Source organism: Sus scrofa, chromosome 15, assembly GCF_000003025.6.
Source record: "Sus scrofa isolate TJ Tabasco breed Duroc chromosome 15, Sscrofa11.1, whole genome shotgun sequence".
NCBI classification, from domain to species: Eukaryota; Metazoa; Chordata; class Mammalia; order Artiodactyla; family Suidae; genus Sus; species Sus scrofa.
The window spans coordinates 131,741,975-131,762,426 of record NC_010457.5 but is presented as its reverse complement, the minus strand read 5'-3'; the positions used below and the strand labels follow the sequence as shown (position 1 = coordinate 131,762,426).

The following is a 20,452-nucleotide window of genomic DNA, read 5'->3' as shown; positions in this document are numbered from 1 at the left end:
CATATGCTGTGGGAGCAGCCCTAGAAAAGACAAAAAGAAAAAAAGACAAAAGAAAAAAAAAAGAATGTATACATGTATGTGTAACTGGTTCACTATGCTGTACAGTAGGAAAAATAATTGTATTGGGGAAATAACAATGAAAAATTTAAATAAAAATATATGTGTATATAAACCACTCCGAATACAATGGCCCAACTCAAATCTCAACTTATCCCCAAATGGTGCCAATGGTGGCAGGCCTATTCATTCATGAGATTCTGTTACATTATGGGGATGGTTTGAGAGAAGAAAAACACCTGTTCGCTCCTTCCAGGACCTGACAGGGGGGAGAGGGACATGCCCACCGAACAGCACACAGGAGGATAAAGAGCGATGGGGTCTCCCAGCACGTAGCATGCCTGGTTCCACTCTTTAAGAGAAATGCCTGCGGTCCATGAAAGTACCGCGAGACCCAAGGCAAGGCCGCTACAGGAGGGTATCCAAGGTGAACCCAACGGCACTGACTGCCAGCAAGGATGCTGCTGGCGTCCTGGGTGGGATAATGATTGGTATGGGGCTGTCCTGTGCATTTGCATTCTTGGCCTTCACCGCTAACAGTGCACGGGATCCCCTAGTTACTGGGACAACCAGCTCTGCCTAAACCTTTCCAGGTTTGGAGGGTAGACCTGCCTGGGTCACCACCGCCCTGGGAAATCCAAGCACCAGTGAATCCTCAGCCCATGGCTGCTCAGGCATGCATTCTGGTGAAGTGGTGGGTTGAGGGGGAAGGGGCAGGAGCAAGAGGGCAGCACCAGGGCCCTGGTCACAGCCCCAACCCCCCGGGAATAGATACCTTGTGTTTAGCTGCCAAGCCTTCATTCCCTTCCCTTTGGTTACAGTTGCCAAAAATCACTATTTTGTCCCTTCCCTGTTCTCTGCCCTCATACCTTCTGTGGAGTTGACTTTTAGCCCCAGAGGTGGTTGTTTAGGCCTGGCCAGGCCAATCAGAGCACTGAATCCCTTGGCAAAGCACGGGTTCCAGGAGGGACACAGGACCTAATCAGAGCCCCATCAGAGGCCTCTTGCAACTGGGAGACAGGCTGCCTTTCCTGCCAGACTTGACCTTCAGAGGCTGGGGGGCTGTTGCTGGTGGAGCCCTCAGGCCACCTCGTCGAAGAGCTTGCTTAAGCATGGAGCTGGCAGAGCAAAGCAGGAGGAGAGAAATGGGCATGTGTGTATATCTACATATCTCTATATCTGCCTGTCTATCTATCTATCTATCTATCTATCTATCTATCTATCTATCTATCTATCTATCATCTATTAATGGCTGCTCTTGTGGCATATGGAAATTCCCAGGCCAGGGGTCAAATCAGAGCTGAAGTTTCCAGCCTACACCAAAGCCACAGCAACACAAGATCCGAGCCCTATCTGTAATCTACACTGTAGCCTGTGGCAATGCTGGATCCTTTACCCACGGATGGAGGCCAGAGATTGAACCCCCATTCTCACAGACACTATGTCGGGTCCTTAACCTGCTGAGCCGCACTGGGAACTCCAGGAGTCAACACATCCTTGTTTTGCTCAGCAGCTTGGGTTAGTTGACCAACATTTACAACAAAAGGGGACCTAATTAATAGGCCAGAAAAAGGAACTGAATTTCTTCAGTCAGAGGAGCTGGGCTGGCCAGAGGTGGCAGCTTCCGGGCCCCCCGTTGCCTCCCCTGTGTCTCTGGACCCTATCATCCTGATCTGCAGGGCAGACTGCAGCATGACCCACCCTTCCCGGAAGTCAGCTCTCTTCTTCCGGAGGCTGGCTTCCCAGAGAAGGTTCCTGTCAAACCAGGGTTCCTCTTCCCCATCTCCCAGCACCTGTTTAGGAAAGGAAGTCCTGGGATTGAGAGGTGATGGGTGGGCTCTGGGATGCCTGGCATCCCCCTCTCCCTGCCCCGTCCCACCTGGGCTCTTGCAGGCAGAGCAGCTCCCTGCCTCCCCAAGGGCTGTCCTGCTGGCTCCGAGTCTCATGGGCTCTTAGAGGCGAGCAGGTCACCTGCTCACTGGAGGTCAGGGTTGTCCTCAGCCCCCTACTTCCACCCCCACCATCCCCTTCAGTGCATTCTGGACTCCCAGCCTCCAGCACGTGCATTTCTTTGGGACTTGCCCTCTGGGGACAAAAGGGGGGGGGGAATGAACCACCTCCTCCCAGCAGCCCTTGACTGATGCTGTATAATCACCCAGCTTCCCCTCCCTGGGTGGTGATGGGGGGACAACTGAGGTATGTGCTCAGTTTCCTGGTGCTGCCCCAGCGGGATGCGGCTTCATTCACCCCCAGTGACCACTGCCCCTGTACCGATGGCTCTCCCGTGTCACACCTGTCTCCCCTACTGGTGTTTCTTGGGAGCACCTTGAACTAAGACCTCCGTCTTCAGCTGCTCAGGGCTAGATGTTCAAACCCACCAGGCACTGCCTGGGTACAGCTAAGTCCCGGGATGGGCCACCAGGCTGCCAGCCATGCCTTGGCCAGCCCTGTGGCTCCCCCATCACAGGTGAAGCTAAATGAAGCCAGTTCCTGGAGCCAGAGCGTGCCCTGGGCCTGGGGGCCCCTGTTCCCCAAGGTGCAGGCCTGAAAGGAGGCAGGGTGTCCCTCGCACTCCCACAAATAGGGATTACCGCCGGGCAGAAGTGCGATTGACAAGTTAGGTCAATTCCTGCATTTAGAATGGGGGAATCTTTTGTTCTCTGAGTGTGTGCCGAGAAAGTTGCCCTCCTTAGGTCTGCAGCCCCCAAGAGGGATCCCGCCCTGGCTTACTTGGGGCTCACAAAGTCACCAAGGCTGCCACATTTACCTCCCTACCCACTCGTGTGTGTGTATGTGTGTGTGTGTGTGTGTACTTTTTTCTTTTTACTGTTGCACCTGCAGCATACGGAAATTACCAAGCTAGAGGTCAAATGAGAACTGAGGCCCACACCACAGCCACAGCCACACTGGATCCTTCTGAGCTGAAATCTGTGACCTACGCCACAGCTTGGAGCAACACTGGATCTTTAGCCCACGGAATGAGGCCAGGGATCGAACCTGAATCATCCCAGAGACAATGTCGGGTCCTTAACCCGCTGAGCCACAACGGGAACTCCATCAACCTTTGTATCTTTGGGTAAATTACGCTAAATAAACAGAGTTCTTTGTTTGTTTGTTTGTTTTTGTTCTATTTTGGTGACAAGAGAGATCCTGGATGGAAAACTGGATCTGGAAAGAAAAAGAGGACAGAGCCATGAGCTTAGACAATACTCCAGGATCCTGGAATTCTGGTGCTTTTCCAGTTTTATAATCTCAGAGGTGGTGGTTTAGCAGCTGAGATCCTCCTGTGGAAAAATAAATTATTTAGGATTCAAATTTCTTCCATTCATCATGGGCACTCTTCCTTTTATCCAAACACAGACTCACAGAGGCTTTGTTTTTTCCCTTCAGGCTGTAACGAGCTTATGCCAAGTGCCTGGCATGAACTGGGCAGCGTCAATGTTGGCGTCTTCTCTTTCCTCTTCCTTTCCCCAGGGTCCCCGGCAGCTAAGATAGAGCCTCGCTCCCCCAAAGCTAGGCTGCAGTGGTGAGTTTTACCACATTCCATGCCCACAAGGAGAGGGGAAGCAGCCCCTTTAGTTTATTTTTTATTTTTATTGTTTCAATGATTTTTATTTTTCCCATTATTTTATTCTTTAAATTAATTTATTTTTGGCTGTGCCCACAGCATGTGAAAGTTCCGGGGTCAGGGATCGAACCCATGCCATAGCAGCAACCCAAGCCACTGCAGCGACAAGGCTGGATCTTTAACCCGCTGTGCCACAAGGAACTCCAGCAGTCCCTTGAGGTTGGTGCCACATCACTCACTGGTGGGATACAGAGAGAGGGACTCACCAAGCTTTCAGAAAGAAAATTCTAGAAATGCTTTTCCCTAGAGAGGAGGCTTTACCATTGTTATCAGATGGTTCTACATGTTCTGGACTGAGAGGGACACCAAACAGTCCATTTCCCTTCTAGAAGTCTAAAAGCAGAGCCTACAACACTCAGGATGACTCAGCAAACCCCCATGACTCATCGCTGCTCGGTGGGCCCTATGGGTGGCTCTCAGTGGCTAAAGCACTAAAGCCAGAGAGGGCTCCAGGCCAACTTTGAAGCTCATCCTGCACTGGCTACCGTATCACCTTCTTGAAACACTCGCCCCTGTTGTAGGGGTGCTGTGGGCTGCTCCCCCAAATCTACTCTCATGTCTTCCTTCCTTGGCAGAAGCCCCATTTTTGGCTTTGATGCTCCCCTCCCTGTACATAGTTTGTCCTGGAGGGAGATGGGGGCCCCAGTCCCCGGGGCAGAGCGTGGGTGTGGATCTAGATTGGTCTAATCCAGTCATGATAATTCACCCCTGTGTGCTATTCGTTTGCTTAAGAAGGGGCATGAGACCCAATTCAGGGGTGTGTCACCCCCATGAGGGGGCAAGAATACCAGGGAGGGGATCCTGGGAAAAGTTCCTTAACTCAAGAAGAGACGCAGGGAGCAGGGGGCCTTTTCCTTGCTTCTGGCTGTCAGGGTGTTGAAGTTCTAACTCTGGGAGCCCCTCCAGCCGGCTGCCGGGAGGGGAGTTCTCATGCCCTCTGCTGAGGGTGTCAGCGCAGGAAGCTGGAAAAGTCCTCGGGTCTCTGAGGACACTGGAGTTAAGGAGCCCTGACACTTTCCAACTGTTCTGCTGTTTGTGTTGAGATAATCTCCTCATTATCATTTTGAATTAGGTTTTCAGAAATTTGCAGCACCAAGAAATCTAACTCGCAACCCACTTACACATCAAGTCTAAAAAATGCCTTGTGGCATTTGGAAACCTACCCATTCAGTTTTTCATTTTACAACTGAATTGAAAAGAGAGCTATTAGAGCGATGCCTGCCGTTGGTAGAAGAGGTCCCACTTTACAAACTGTGAGTTTGTAGTGAGTAGGTGAGTTTCTTTCAACTGGCGAACTAAGGAATTTTCCCCTAGAAGCAGTGAAAACATTTTACACTTGAAAGAGTCTGCATTGGGGTCGGGGGGTGGGGGGTGGGGTGGGGGGGTGTTGGGGGCGGGGCTGAGAACACAGGACATCTGGAAGGGGGAGCTCAGGGAGCTCTTGGGTCAGCCCATCCAGAAAGAGGCCCTGGAGCTGTGAACCTGGGTGCTGGTTCAGGGTCCTCCCTCTGTTCACTTTACAAATGCAGGTGGGCTGGAGTTCCTGTCGTGGCTCAGTGGTAACGAACCTGACCAGTATCCAAGGGGCCATGGGTTCGATCCCTGGTCTCTCTCAGTGGGTTAAGGATCTGGTGTTGCCGTGAGCTGCTGTGTAGGTGGCAGATGTGGCTAGGATGTGGTGTGGCTGTGGGGTAGGCTGACAGCTGTAGCTCCGATTGGACCCATAGCCTAGGAACTTCCATGTGCATAGGTGCAGCCCAAAAAAGACATAAAAGGGGGAGGGGGCCTGGTGCCAGAATGGGGTGCCCACCTTCAGCAGGGGAGGGGAGGACAAGCAGAAAGGAAGCATCTAGATGGTTATGATCAGAGGTCACAGCCCAGCTCACCGGCCCCTCACCGAGATACAGCTCTGTGGCCTTTTCCTACCTGTGGATACGCGTTGACCTGAGCCTACCTCTTTTCCTTACCTCTGGAAACTTACTGGGATCCTGTGTCCTCGCCCAGACCGGGAAGAGACCCAGAGCAGGTGTCTTCTCTGCAGGCACCTTCCTTCACCATCAGACTTAGCACTGGCTTCAGCTCCCGGCCCTCTGCTCTGTCCATATCTCCCTACGTCAGCTACTGCTAATGACTCATCTGTTTCCAGCTAAGAGCCGGCCTTTCCTTGAGCTCTCTGTGAAATCTCTCTATTTGACGTCCCCACTTGTCTTCCAGCATCTCAAAATCAACACTGGGACTCTGGATTTTCTCTCCCCTCCTGCACTTTGATGCTCCGACCCCCCAAACCATAGAATCATCCTTGAGGCTTCCCTTTCCTTCACTATTTCATCCAATCTATCAGCCGGACTTGCTGGTTCCACCCTCCACCGCCATCATCCTGGTCCAAGCACCATCTCTGCCTGCCTGGACCAGGGCCAGTGAGTCCTGCCTGGCCGTCCTCTTCCTTTCCCATTCTCTACCCAATAGGCACGGTGGGTGTTTTGAAATCTAAACCAGCAGCTTGACATACTCCCCTTGATGGGAAAAGAATGAATTCACATATGTGAAGCACCCAGACGCGCGCCTAGGCATGGATTTGCTATTGCCCTGCTTTAGTGGCTGCCTTCCGAGTCTAAAACACGAAGGAAGCCCTGCCAGACCTTGGTTTTCCTTCCGGTGACACTCTGACCTTCAGCACCAGCCATATGGGCCTCTTCTCTGGTCCCCAACATTTTTAGAGTCCTTCCTGCCTCAGGGCAACTGCAGTGGCTTTTCCTGCTGCCAAGCACATGCTTCCCCCAGATTTGCACAGTCTGGCTCCCTCTGCGGGATGTGTCTCAGTTCAGAGCAGCCTTCGCGGACCAGCTCCAGCAGCGGCCCCTCCTGCTCACCCCAACCCTCTCTGCCCTTCATCAGATTAACTTTATGTTTTTATCTTCTCGATAACATTTACCACCGAATCAAGTGATCCTGTTTTTTCATTGACTTGTCTACGGTTTGTCTGTGTCTCTAGAATGTAGACTCCCAAGGGAGGGGTCTTTTGGGTCTTGGTTTACTCCTATAGCCCAAGGTAGGTGCCCAAGAAATATTTAATGAATCGATGTATTTTTCAATTAGCAAATGCTCTCCTCTGGACTCTGCCGCCTCCTAGCTTGCATGTCAGGTAAGCGTTTGTGTCCCCATCTGAGTTCTTACCTCTGCCCCCTTTGCGAGGGAGCCTTGGCCAGCCTGGATCCACAGACTTTAACAGACCTCAAAGTCCCAAGCTTAGCCTTGATCTCTTGGTGGACTTGGCTGTCCACTGGCTACTGTGTTGTCATGTCTCACAGCACCTAGTATGGTGCTGGGCACACGGTGGTATCAACATGTGACAGCCCAGCTGATGCACTTGCCTAGTGACACAGGGGTGTGTGGAGGGGCCACTGGGGAGTCAGGGTGGGTGATACCATGGCAACCAGTGTCTGGGAATGGTGGCTAGGACTTCTGAGCTTCTGGAAATCCCTCCCTGCCCGCTGCTGGTGGTGTTGTCATCACACCCTCAGGCCCACAGCATCCACCCAGTGACGTGGGGGATGACTCTGCAGCCTGGCTCTGGCAGAGGCAAGTCTGGAAGAAGCCAGGGCCTGCTGAAATTGCTTAGAACACACTGAGTGTCCCAGATACCAATTTGCATTGAGCCCAAAGCTGCTTCCTAGTCTCCAGGGGAGCAATCGACAAACACACAGGGTCCTGTGAGGAAAAGCCACCACATCCGAGTCACCTGGGGCTGGGGAGGACCCCATCTCAGGCCACTACATGAGCTGGGGTGGTGGCGTCGTCTCGCTCTGCTCCAGGGAAACCAGAGGTGTCATGGGACAGCTCGGTGTGGAGACAGGACGTCTGCCCTGGGGAAGACCCTCTGTCCTAACCCCGAATCAGGAAAGGGGCTCGCCCTAGGGGGACAGAAGGGATTACCCTGAGGGGGCCGCGAAGAGGCCAAGCCTTGTGAAGTCTGCTCACACACGGTTTGTCAGCGAGGTCAGTGATGCCAGGGCCCCAAAACAAACCCCCCGGGCCACTCGGAGCCCCGCCTGCAACACACACACACAGCTTTGGGAGTCGAGTGAAGACCGGATGCAGCCTCTGGGCAGCCTTTTACCTTTGCCACCTGTGCCGACTCTCAGTTAGTCCCCGAGAGGGAACCTACTCCAGCGTCAGGGCAAGCTTCTCCTCCGTTCCCCCCCCACACCTCCCCTTCATTTCCCTTCTCCCATCTCATCTCCCCCCAGCTTCACTTCCCTTCCTCCTCCCCTCTCTTCTTCCATCATCCCCGAAGGGCTCAGGGCTGTGTGAACTAAAGTGTGGGTAGGACACGCACCCTGGTGGACACTTCAGGTGGCCTTGGACTCCACGTTCTAGAACGTGGAACCCGCCCATTCCCGTTATCCTCCAACCCTCTGGTTAAAGAGGGTCTCAGCTCACCTGTCTTAACATCCAACACTTGTCAAATATCTTTGAACACACAGAGCACTGACTTCAAAGCTGAAGGTTTTTTCAGGCACCTTACTGGCTAGAATTCCATGACATTTCATTTATACAGTATTTATATTTGCTGTGTATTTATACGATATTTATATTCACTATATTTACTTATAGTATTTATATTTGCCTTCTTATGGTAAGGGGCAGGATTATTCATTTATGGCCAGTTTAAAAATAAATGTGTTTAAGTTTAAAAATATCCTAATTTAAAGAAAATAAGTGATCAATCTTTTTTTTTTTTTTTTTTTTTTTGTCTTTTTGCTATTTCTTGGGCCGCTTCCACAGCATATGGAGGTTCCCAGGCTAGGGGTCGAATCGGAGCTGTAGCCACCGGCCTACACCAGAGCCACAGCAACTCGGGATCCGAGCCGCGTCTGCAACCTACACCACAGCTCACAGCAACGCCGAATCGTTAACCCACTGAGCAAGGGCAGGGACCGAACCCGCAACCTCATGGTTCCTAGTCGGATTCGTTAACCACTGAGCCACGACGGGAACTCCTAAGTGATCAATCTTAAAACATAGTTAGACTATATTTTGACTTCTAGTTCACTAATTTCCTATTTGCTAAATGAACAATTTTAAGTTTTTTCTTTCTTTTTTTTTTTTATGGCTGCACCTGCAGCATATGGAAGTTCCTGGGCTAGGTGTTGAATCAGAGCCACAGCTGTTGGCCTACACCACAGTTTGACAGCTTTCGGCAACACTGGATCTCTAACCCACTGAGGCCAGGGGTTGAACCTGCATCCTCATGGACACTAAGTTGGGTTCTTAACCCACTGAGCCACAAGGGGAACTCCAAATTTTAGGTTTATAAAAAGCTAATGGGAGTTCCCTTTGTGGCTCGGTGGTAAGAAACCTGACTAGTATCCATGAAGATATGGGTTCGATCCCTGGCCTTGCTCAGTGGGTTAAGGATCTGGCATTGCTACGAGCATAGTATAGGTCAAAGAGGTGGCTTGGATCTGCCATTGCTGTGGCTGTGGTGCAGGCCAGCGGTTGCAGCTCCAATTTGACCCCTAGCCTGGGAACTTCCATATGCTATGGGTGTGGCCGTAAAAAGAAAAAAAAAAAGCTATGTTTGTAGTGATCATTTTATAACATATAGGAATGTCAAATTGCTATTTTGTGCACCAAAACTAACACAGTATTGTAGCTTAATAAAACTTCAAAAATATAAATAAAATAAGTGATATTACAGATGTCAAAGGTCAATAAAATCTGGGGAACATGAGTTAAAAAAACGGCAGTAATGACGGAGCTGCTACGTGGAATGCGTGTCCTGTGCCAGGTACTGTGCTCAGTGTTTCTCACGCATTTTTTTTTCACCCAGTCTCCCCCAAGCCCTCAATAAGAGCTGTGCTATTATTATCTCCAATTTCTAAGCACATGAGGCATCAGGCATTAAAGAACTTGCCCAGGCCCCAGGGATGCTAGAGATGGAAGGCGGATCTGATCCTGCGGCTTCTGGTTCCGGAACCCAGGCTCACACCAGTGGGCTCTGCTGGAAGGAGATTCTAAGACAAAACGCTCTCTGGAGTCTGTGACTAGGGAAGCCCCCAGGGCCAGAGAGGGGGTAGGAAACTCTTGTCCTTTCAATCCCAACCACTGCTCTAGCATCCTCCGTGAGTGACCAGGGCCGCCTGAGGGAGCCATACTGGCGGACTCTGAGGCCAGGAGTGAGTCGCTCAATTCTCAGGCTTTCCCCGAGAGGCTGGGGGTTTGGTTCCCACCACCCCCACAAACCCCCTCCATTCAGAGACAGGCCAGACCCTCCATCAGCCCTGTGCTGCCGAGATGGCAAGGGGTGGGCCTGGGACCACTTCTGCAAGGGAAGTTCTCTTACCTGCCGGACTGCGGGCCTGGGGACTGGTTCACAAGGATTCAGTGATGTAGTAGACAACTCCTAGGGCTCCCAGAGCCACAGCAACAGTGCCGAGGGCTTGGAGCGCGCGAATTGCGATGAGTGGAGTGCTTTCTTGTAGGTCTTCTGCAAAGCAAAGCAGAAAGCACATTGCGGGGGGAGGCAGCTGGGCTTCCGGTGGGGGAAAGTGGGAACGGTGGGGCCCCCTCGGGATGGCAGGAATACCCATCCCCCCACAGATCCTCCTCTCAAGGGAACACAACTCCCTGCACCGCTTCCAATGAAGCTCAACCACAGGACTCCCGGGACGGGCTGGGCTGAGATGTCGGCTCCTCTTGAGTACTCAGGGAGCAGGTGACACGGTCAGTCGGGACCGAGCCCGGTGCTAAGCACCGCATGCCCGGTGTCCTCCTGAAGCCTCACAACAACCCTGTGACATTGTCCTTTCCCGGAGGTCTAGTCTGGAAGACGCAGCGTTGGAGGAAACCGCATATCACTCCCATCACAAAGGCGGTGCAAGAGGAAAGTATGCGATCCTGCTAATGATTGTGAGGGAGACTCGTGAGGGAGACTTTCAAAAAATGCGATATTCATTTTGATTAAAAAAAAAAATCCTACCAAAGCAGGGATTCTTACTCGATGTGAATGCCTACATAAAGCCCGGAGCCGCCCCTGCACTCAACGGAGAAACGGAAAGATAGTGAAAGCAGGTGTTGAAATGGAGCAGCACTAAGACGGCTTGTCTTCTCCCGGCCAGACGGCATCTCTGCCCTTCCCGCTCACGTTCCTAATTCTGAGCCTTGCGTGTGGCTTTTCCTCCGCCTGGAATGCTCGCCCTCTAAAATCGGCCACAGAGGATCCTAAGATTCTTTTATTTATTTGTTTATCTATTTCATTTTTAAATTTTTTGGTCTTTTTTTAGGGCTGCACCTGCAGCATATGGACGTTCCCAGGCTAGGGGTTGACGTGGAGCTGCCGCTGCCAGCCTACACCACAGTCATAGCAACGCCGGATCCGAGCCGAGTCTGTGACCTACACTACAGCTCAGGGCAACACTGGATCCTTAACCCACTGAGCAAGGCTAGGGATCAAAGCCGTGTCCTCGTGGATACTAGCTAGGGTTCGTGACTGCTGAGCCACAATGGGGACTCCCTTAAGATCCTTTTAGATTCGGCTCAGAGACTACTGATCCTACATCATCTGCCTGGACCCCAGCTCAGGAGTGAAGCTGTCTGAACATCGCCTATCACTTCCGGGCTTGCAGCTTGCAGTTTGGGAATGTACATGTCTTAGCTTACCAGGCAGGCGGCACCATTTTCACGAGTCAATTCCCTGTTCTGGTTTTCCTCACAGTGCCTAGTATCCTATGCGGGGTGGGTTTTCCTACTTGTTGGTTTGTGACTCCATGGCACACCTTGGCACCAGAAGGACAGAAGTACGACCTGTATAGAAGGACGGCTGATCATGCTACGTGGGGGACAGGGCTTTCCTTGACAGGACTTATCAGGTGGCAGAGAGTTTTTAGCTCTGGCACGTTCTCCGACACACCTGGGTATCTGTTTGCATCTCTTTATATGCTTGAGAGATGGAGCTTTTCAAGGTTGGACAAAATCCTGCTGTATAGCACAGGGAACTATATCTCGTCACTTGTGATGGAACATGATGGAGGATAATATGAGAAAAAAAGGGCATATATATATACATATGTGACCTTATACGTACATATACATGACGTATATATGATTAGATATACATGACTGAGTCACTTTGCTGTCCAGCAGAAATTGACAGAACATTGTAAAGCAACTATAATTAAAAAAATAAGAAAAATCTTACGAATGGACAAGAGAGGGAATTTGGTGGGGGAGGTGTGGTGCTGGGAAGAGGCACAGGATGGGGCGGGGGATGCGTGGGCTCTGCCTCTGGGCTGGGCAAGGACGAAGCTAAAGGCCTCTCCTGCGGACATTGGTGAGATCTGAGTATTGGCAGAGCCGCCCTGGGGTCCAGAGCCGGGGGCAGGTGGAGCCCCCTCTCCAGTCCTTGCACAGAGCCCTGCTCCACTGGAAAAGCCAGGGCTGGGGCGGGGGGCATCTTCAGGCCAGTACCCTGGACAGCGGTCTTCCCACGAGGGGAAGTGGCAGCCACCAGGACTCTCGTGGAAGGGGAAAGAAGGGCAGATGCTGCCGACTGTGCTGTGGGGGCCGCCGGTCACAGACAGACCCCTATGGGGCTGCTGGGAATCGCCCACGACCCTCTGGAGGGCGTGGGGGGCTCTTGCTTTTATCAAGGAGGCATGCGATTTGCCCTCAGAAGCATCACAAAATCCCGGGGGAAAGACACAGGCAGGTCAAGAACCAGCAGCTTTTGGCCATGGCATGGGCCACAGAACCGGGTGGCAGTCTAACAGAGCATTTAATCACCAGGCTCCAGAGGGATGGGGAATTCATTTATGTGGGGGGTGTGCTCTGAGCAAGGAGGCTGCCTAGGGAGCAAAGCGCAATTGAACCCCGAAGAAGCAAACTCAGGTAAGGAAGGACCCAGCACCTCTCCGTGCAGGTGGGGTACCTGAAGGCTGGGACGGGTCCGAAAGGGCCAGGTGCCAGACCCCGTCAAGTGGCCACTGGGAGGGAGGGGCTTTCCTTTCGGCCCAGGAGTCCCAAGAGGAAGTTCCACATGACAGCTAGCACAGGGGAAGCCCAGGAACCGTGTCCCCTGCGGGTCCAGCCCCCGCCCCCCAGGCTCCAGAACCTGTAGAAGGTGAGGAGGTTTGGGAATCCTCTCCCTGGCAGGGCTGGCCAGGCCCGAGGCAGGAGGACATCGAAGATGCGGCTGTGGCACAGGCCCAGACGACACCAGCAAGCAGAGCTGCCGGGGCACGCAGAACAGGAACAGAAGGCGCGCGGGCCCGCTCGGGTCAGAGGCCCTGGAGACAGAGAAGGAGAGAGATGAGGGGCCCACTGCCTCCAGGAGGTGTCCACAGGGGGACCGGTGTGTCTGGAGGAGAGAAGACTGAGTGCACAGGGCACCAGCTGTTTACAGACTGGTGCTACCTGGGAAAAACACGAATAACGATGTAACCGCTTACACCTGTACAGCGCTCCATGCGTCACTATCCTTCTCAGCTAAGGGTCAGCATGATCCTGCGAACCGCAATATTGTTTTGCTTTGTTTTGTTTTGTTTTGTTTTTGGTCTATTTGTCTTTTTTTTTTTCTTTTTTTAGGGCCTCACCCGCGGCATATGGAGGTTCCCAGGCTAGGGGTCGAATCAGAGCTGTAACTGCCAGCCTACACCAGAGCCACAGCAACACCAGATCCGAGCCACATCTGCGACCTACACCACAGCTCATGGCAATGCCAGATCCTTAACCCACTGGTAGAGGCCAGGGATTGAACCCGCAACCTCATGGTTTCCAGTCGGATTCATTTCCGCTGTGCCACGACGGGAACTCCGAACCGCAATATTGTTATTCTCTGTTTACAAATAAGGAAGCTAAGGCTCAAAGACTAGAATAGATGTGTCCTGACAGCAAGTAGGTTGAAGAAGTGGGCTCCAACTCAGAATTTCTAACTCTCCCTTCTTTCCATGGAATTTGCAGGAAGCGACGGCCACAGGTGACTGCCCATCCTGTGAGAGGTGGCACTTAGATTCCGGCCACTGGAGCGACTATGGTCCATTTTTCTGGGGTTCATGGATCCATCCAGAAAACAAATGATGCTCTGGTGTACAGTCCTTGAGGTATGTTCTCAAGTTCATCTCCCTCTGCCAACCTGGGCTGTGGATCCCAGTGGGACTTGGACATGGCGCCCTCTGCTGTCGTGAAAGAGGACTTCTGGCCAGTCATTTCTTCCTCGCCATTGGGCCTGGCTTCCCTCTTTTCTGAGCTGTAGATTCTTCCAACTCGGAGCCCACGCAGCCAATGACCAACCATGGCAGATCTAGCACACTTCCTGTTTAGACCCGCCCACAACAGAAACTTTTCTTGGAATGGGGAAGGAAGGGATTCTTTTTTCTTTTTTTTTTCTTTTTGTCTTTTTAGGCCCTCACCCACTGCATAGGGAGGTTCCCAGGCTAGGGGTCCAGTCAGAGCTGCAGCTGCTGGCCTACACCACAGCCACAACAATGCAGGATCTGAGCTGCGCCTTTAACCTACACCACAGCTCACGACAATGCTAGATCCTTCACCCACTGAGCAAGGCCAGGGATCAAACCTGTGTCCTCATGGACAATAGTCGGGTTTGTTAACCGCTGAGCCACGGCTGGAACTCTAAAAGCGAGACTTTTTCTTTTTTCAGTTAAAAACATTTAAAAATGGACATATAATTTCTAGCCCATAAAACGTACCCCTTTGAAGTGTTCCACGGCTTTTAAGTATACACGCAAAGATGTGCCACCATCATCACAACCCAAAATTTCTTCATCTTCTCCCCCAAAGAAACTCCATGCCCATGAGCAGTCACTGCTGAATCTCCCTTCCCCCTTGTTCTTGGCGATAGATCTGCTTATTCTGTATATTTCATACTAGATTCATACAATGTGTGGGCTCTTTGGGGACTGGCGTCTTTCAGGTAACCTAGTGTTTCCGCAGTCCATCCACGTTGGAGCAGGCACCAGTGCGCCATTTCTTCTTATTGCCGAACAGTGTTTCATTGCATGGGTGTACCACGTGCTACTTGTCCATTCATTGCTTGATGGACCCTGAATCGTTTCCACTTTTTGGCTATGGTGAATAACGCTTCTGTGAACATTTGTATCCAAGTTTTCTGTTGCTGCTGTTGTTCTTTTTCTGGCTGCATTTGCAGCAGACGGAGGTTCCCAGGCCAGGGGTTGAATGGGAGCTGCAGCCACACTGGATCTGAGCCACACTTGTGACCTGCAGCAAAGCTTGCAGCAACTCTGGATCTTTAACCCACCGAATGAGGCCAGGGATCGAACCTGCATCTTCACAGACGCTATGTCGGATTCTTAACCCACTGGGCTACAGCAGGAACTCCTTGGGTCCAGGTTTTTGGGTAGATGTATGTCTTTAATTCTCTTGGGTATATACTCAGATGGAGAATTGCTGGGCCCCATGGTAACGTCATGTTAGCCCTTTGAGGAACTGCTGGACTGTTCTGCACAGCAGCTCCATCATTTTACATTCTCCTCGGCAATGTGGGAAGGTTCCGATCTTTCTACAGCCTTACCAATGCTTGTCCATCTTTTTGAGGATAGCCATTCTAGTGGAAGACTGGTATTTTCTAGAGCAACAGTACTTCCTGCATACAAAAAGATTTGTATTTTATTTATGAATTTTTTTTTGCCACACCCATGGCATATGGAAGTTCCCCTGGGGCCGGGGATTGAACCTGTCCCACAGCAGTGATCTCAGCCACAGCAGTGATCATGCTGGATCCTTTGACCACTGGGGGCCAGGCGGGAACTCCAAGGTTTGCATTTTAGAAAATCTGAACCCTTTATTTCAAAGTCCTTATCCCTTATCTCCAAGCTTCCTTCCCACTCTGGCCTCAAGGGAGTTGGACAATTCCTTTGGCCGAAGAAGAGCAAGCAGGGCTTCTGCTGTAAACCTTGATGAGCCTTGCCATTACCTGCTTCGCCTCTTCCATAAGCAGGACGCCTCCCTGGGAGGGGGGACCCACATCCATTCATTCAAAGCCTTGGGAAGGGATGGAGTTGCCATTGTGACTCAGTGGTAACGAACCTGTCTGATGTTCCGCAGATGTGGTCCTTGCTCAGTGGGTTAAGGATCTGGCATTGCCATGAGTGTGGTGTAGGTCGCAGATGTGGCTTGGATCTGGCATGGCTGTGGCTGGGATGTAGGCCAGCAGCTGCAGCTCCCATTTGACCTCTAGCCTGGGAACGTCCATATGTCACAGGTGCGGCCCTAAAAAAGAGAATAAAAAAAAATAAAAAATAAATAAAAGCCTTGGGAAGGGAAAGTTTTGCATTCTTCAGTTCAGTTCTGAAAGTCATAAGCCAGAAATGTTTATCTCCGGCGTGGACCAACATAATACGTATCATATTCAGTGTAACCCTCAAAACCCACTTCCACGTGTTGACAGATTGATTCCCAGTCGCAGGAATATTGTCGTCACAGTCACACCTTGGCTTGAGGACTCACCCTCACCCCGCTCACTTATTATTTTTTTTTTTTGTCTTTTGCCTTTTTTGTTGTTGTTGTTGTTGCTATTTCTTGGGCCGCTCCCGCGGCATATGGAGGTTCCCAGGCTAGGGGTCTAAACGGAACTGTAGCCACCGGCCTACGCCAGAGCCACAGCAACGCGGGATCCGAGCCGCGTCTGCAACCTACACCACAGCTCACGGCAACGCCGGATCGTTAACCCACTGAGCAAGGGCAGGGACCGAACCCGCAACCTCATGGTTCCTAATCGGATTCGTTAACCACTGCGCCACAACGGGAACTCCTCCGCTCACGTATTTTATATCCACACCATCCCAGAGGGACGAGCTATGGCCCCCGGGTGTGGCCTGCTCAGGACCCCGGAGCCAGGGCACTGCTCTGGGTGGATCCTGGAGAAGCTCAGAGAAGTGTATTCGTCCCCTTGGGGAGACCACCAGACCTCTTGGGACTGGAAGGTCAGTGCTGCGGTTAAGAGCGAGGATTTGGGAGTCGGAACAGACCGAGGTTCCCCTTAGTGCTACCAGGGCCTGCACGAGAGGGAGTTGTTTGATTTTCTTGAGCCTCAGATTCTCCATCTATTAAACGGAGATGATATTAGTATCTCCTTTATAGGATTGTTTTTTATTGTTGTTGTTGTTGTTGAATGGATGCATCCATGGGATATGTAAGTTCCTAGGCCAGGAATCGAATCCAAGCTGCACCTGGGACCTACGTGGCAGCCGTGGCAATACTGGATCCTTTGAGCCACTGTGCCAGGCTAGGGATCGAACCCAGGCCTTTCCAGGGACCTGAGCCCCTGCAGGTGGATTCAACGCAGTGGGAGCTCCCAGGATTGTTAAATGAGAAGATTGACTTAGACGGCTGAGTTGAATGCCAAGTGCTCAGTAAAGGCTTAGTGATAAAAGTCAGCTGTCACCACCCCCATTATAATTAGCAGTGGTATTAACCAGACGACCTCTTGAACTCCGTTTGAGTTCCCTCTACACAATCCAAAGCTTGTTCTAACCCTGACCACCCAAGAAGAAGGGGGACTGCTTTCCCTGGACTGCCATTCCATTTTTCAGGCAGAGCTAACTGTTGGAGATATATATACATATATTTGTCTTTTTAGGGCCACACCGGTGGCATATGGAGGTTCCCAGGCTAGGGGTCAAATGAGAGCAGCAGCTGCCAGCCTACACCACGGCCACAGCAACTTGGGATCTGAGCTGCGTCTGCAAGCTACACCACAGCTCATGGCAATGCTGGATCCCTGACCTGCTGAGCGAGGCCAGGGATCGAACCTGCACCCTTACGGATACTGGTCGGGTTCGTTACCACTGAGCCACAATGGGGACTCCACTGTTGGGTATTTTAAAATGTTGAACAGAAATCGTCTTTCTATGGGTGAGATTCCATGGCTACGTTCTCTTCCACGGGTGAATTGCCAGATTTAGCAAACAAAAATACAGGATGCCCATGTGATATTCAGGACACACTTACTACACTAAAAAATTATTTGTTGTTGGTCTGAAATTCAAGTTTAACTGAGGGTCCTATATTTTATCTGCAACCCTATCCACCAGCCGTTATGGTCAGACATCTGAGGACACCAAAGAACAAAGCTGTTTGTATCTTCCGACAGACAGACAGATATCCTCCGGCTCTCTCAACCAAGTCTCACACACTGGAAGCTTCCTGCCTCCCCCCACCCCTCTCATCCCAGTTAACCAGGACTGTCTTTGGACTAGACTGTTAGGCCTCCCTTCCTTTTTTCTTCTTTTTAGGGCCGTACCCAAGGCATATGGAAGTTCCCAGGCTAGGGGTTGAATCAGAGCTACAGCTGCCAGTGTATAGCACAGCCACAGCAACGCCAGATCCTTAACCCACTGAGCGAGGCCAGGGATCGAACCTGCATCCTCATGGATACTATGCGGGTTGTTTCCACTGTGCCACAACGGGAACTCTAAGGTCTCTTATAGCACGCAAATGTGGCCTGCTGAGGACAGAGTAAGGCACTATTCCTTGTCCTTAACCATATTCTTCTATTCACGCAGCCTTGGCATTTATTTGTTAGCAGCCACGTGGCCCTTCTGACTCCCAGTGACCCAGCGTTACCATCGAGCCATGTTGAATATTAATAGGCTGTATGGCTGTCTTCAGAGAGACTCAGCAGGGTAAAGAAGGACAAAACCCAGGAATCCTGGTCTCTTGGGTTAAAAAAACAAAACCCAAACCCCTCACTGCCCCCCACTCACAGTTCCAGAACACCTGCTAACCGGGCATCACTCCCCAATAAGAAAAGTATCAGCCTCTGGGGTAGCTGTGGGTCTCCATCAGCAGAAAGGCTAGAAACGCTTGAGCCAGAAGGCTGCCCACCTGTTTTCTTGGATCGAGGGGGTGCTTTTGAGTCTGTGTCCTGAGACGCGACGCCCCGAGCTGAGGGGCTGACTTGGGGTGCTGGGAGGGCCTGGGGCACGGGCTGCGGGGGCGTCGATTCATTGCTGGTCTGTGAGATGAGTCCAGAGCTGGGCGGCTTCGAGGTGGGCCCAGGGCTAGCGGGCTGCGAGGTGGGTCCAGGGCTGGTTGGCGGCAGGGTGGACTTGGAGATGGGCTGCTGTGAGCTGGATTCAGAGCTCTGCTGCGGCGAGGTGGACTCCGAGCTGGCGCGCTGGGAGGTGGAGCCCTGGCGCTTGGCCTCCGTCTTCTTCCTCTTGCCCTTCTTCATGGTGAGTCCTCCTAATTAAGCGTGGACCTCCATGGAGCTGCCTGTCTGCCGGCTCCCTCCCTGAGGGGCCGTTTGCCCCTGCCCTGGGGGAAGGCTCTGGTGTCCGTCTGGGCCCAGGCCCCCAGTGGGGAATAGTCACCCACACCCCTCCTGTGAGGTCACAAAAGCCAGGGTGGCTCCCATGGCAGGGCTCTGGGGACAGTCTTCTCTGCTGACACCAGCCTGCTGCCCTCCCTCCTCCTCAGCTCCTGGGGAGGGTGGAGGCACCTGCCATGCCCCTCAAGGACCCGGGCACCTGGTTAAGCCTGGCTGTGGTGTCTGTGACAACCTGGACCCCCATGATTCTGGGACCTGAGTGCGCCCTTCAGGCACCTGTCCGCTGATGTGTTCCTGGTCCCCGTGTCTGTTCTGCTCTAAGACACCCTGTGATGTTCCCTCTGTCACTGATTTTCATACACACCCCTTCCCCTCCCAAACAACCAACCAAATGGCTTCGCCATGCATTGTGAGTTTTAGGTAGCTAAAGATTTGGGGGTCTGTGCATAGCCCATAGCCTCATATTGTCTCAATGGTCCACCCCCCCTCCCCGGCTTATTCCACCCAGAGTGGCTTCCCCCTTGTCCCAAAGCCAGCCCTCCTCACTGTGGGAAAGGGTTGGGGGGGGTTCCCCCAACTTTGATAAGAATCGTTGCAATTGGCAAAAGAATTTCCCCTAAAAACACAACAGCTGTTTGGAAAACTAAACTTTTCTGAAACTTGTTACACTGACAATAGCAGATCACCTCTCAGCCCCCCAACTGGTCATGGCAATTAGGGGATTATGACTCTTTCTTGAAATGAACAAAGTGATGTTTCCTTTGAGGACAGAAGAGGAAACAGCGTTTTTAAAAGAAAACCTTGAACTTCATGCTTTGACTGCAACACAGAACGTCTTCTCTGGAACAGACTCTGCCTCTGCCATTCATGCATCACTAGGTGGGTGAGTACTTGTGCATCTGGGGCCTGATACTCCCGCCCCAGGATAGGGTTCAGGGCAGAGCTACCTTGAAGGAATCCCCATGTAAGGCCAGACCTGACATGAAATATAAAATTATAGGAATAAGAGTTCCCACCGCAGATCAGCGGAAACGAATCTGACTCACATCCATAAGGATGCAGGTTCAATCCCTGGCCTTGCTCAGTGGGTTAAGGACCTGGTGTTGCCGTGAGCTGTGGTGTAAGCCGAAGATGTGGCTCAAATCCGGCATCGCTGTGGCAGTGGTGTATGCCAGCAGCTACAGCTTCGATTTGACCCCTAGCCTGGGAACCTCCATATGTTGCAGGTGTGGCCCTAAAAAGACAAACACATTAAAAAAAAAATTACAGGAAATAGCTTAAGGATTTTGGAGCCTGAAAAGACCTTAATGATTCTCTGTTTGCAGAAGAGAAACCGAGGTTTAGAGAAATTAAATTACTTTTTCAAGGTCACACAGCCGGTGGGGGCCAAACTCCCATTCAGGGCTCTTTTCCTGGCTCCGGAAAGAAATAGGGAATCAGGTAATTATACAGGCCTTAAA

General features: G+C 51.7%; 1 protein-coding gene across 2 annotated transcripts; it reads right to left on the bottom strand.

The window, feature by feature from the left end:
- SPATA3 (spermatogenesis associated 3) lies at nt 134–20,022 on the bottom strand. 2 transcript variants are annotated; one of them, XM_005657574.3, is made up of 4 exons: nt 18,548–20,022; nt 12,798–12,972; nt 10,032–10,175; nt 134–3,341 (listed from the first exon to the last, which is right to left on the bottom strand). In XM_005657574.3, exons 1-3 carry the CDS (start codon nt 18,894–18,896, stop codon nt 10,070–10,072), a joined length of 630 nt encoding a protein of 209 aa, XP_005657631.1. In that variant the 5' UTR covers nt 18,897–20,022; the 3' UTR covers nt 134–3,341; nt 10,032–10,069. The 2 variants fall into 2 exon arrangements, with proteins under 2 accessions (XP_005657631.1, NP_001185849.1); NM_001198920.1 differs by lacking the exon at nt 134–3,341 and having other exon boundaries at nt 10,070–10,175; nt 18,548–18,896.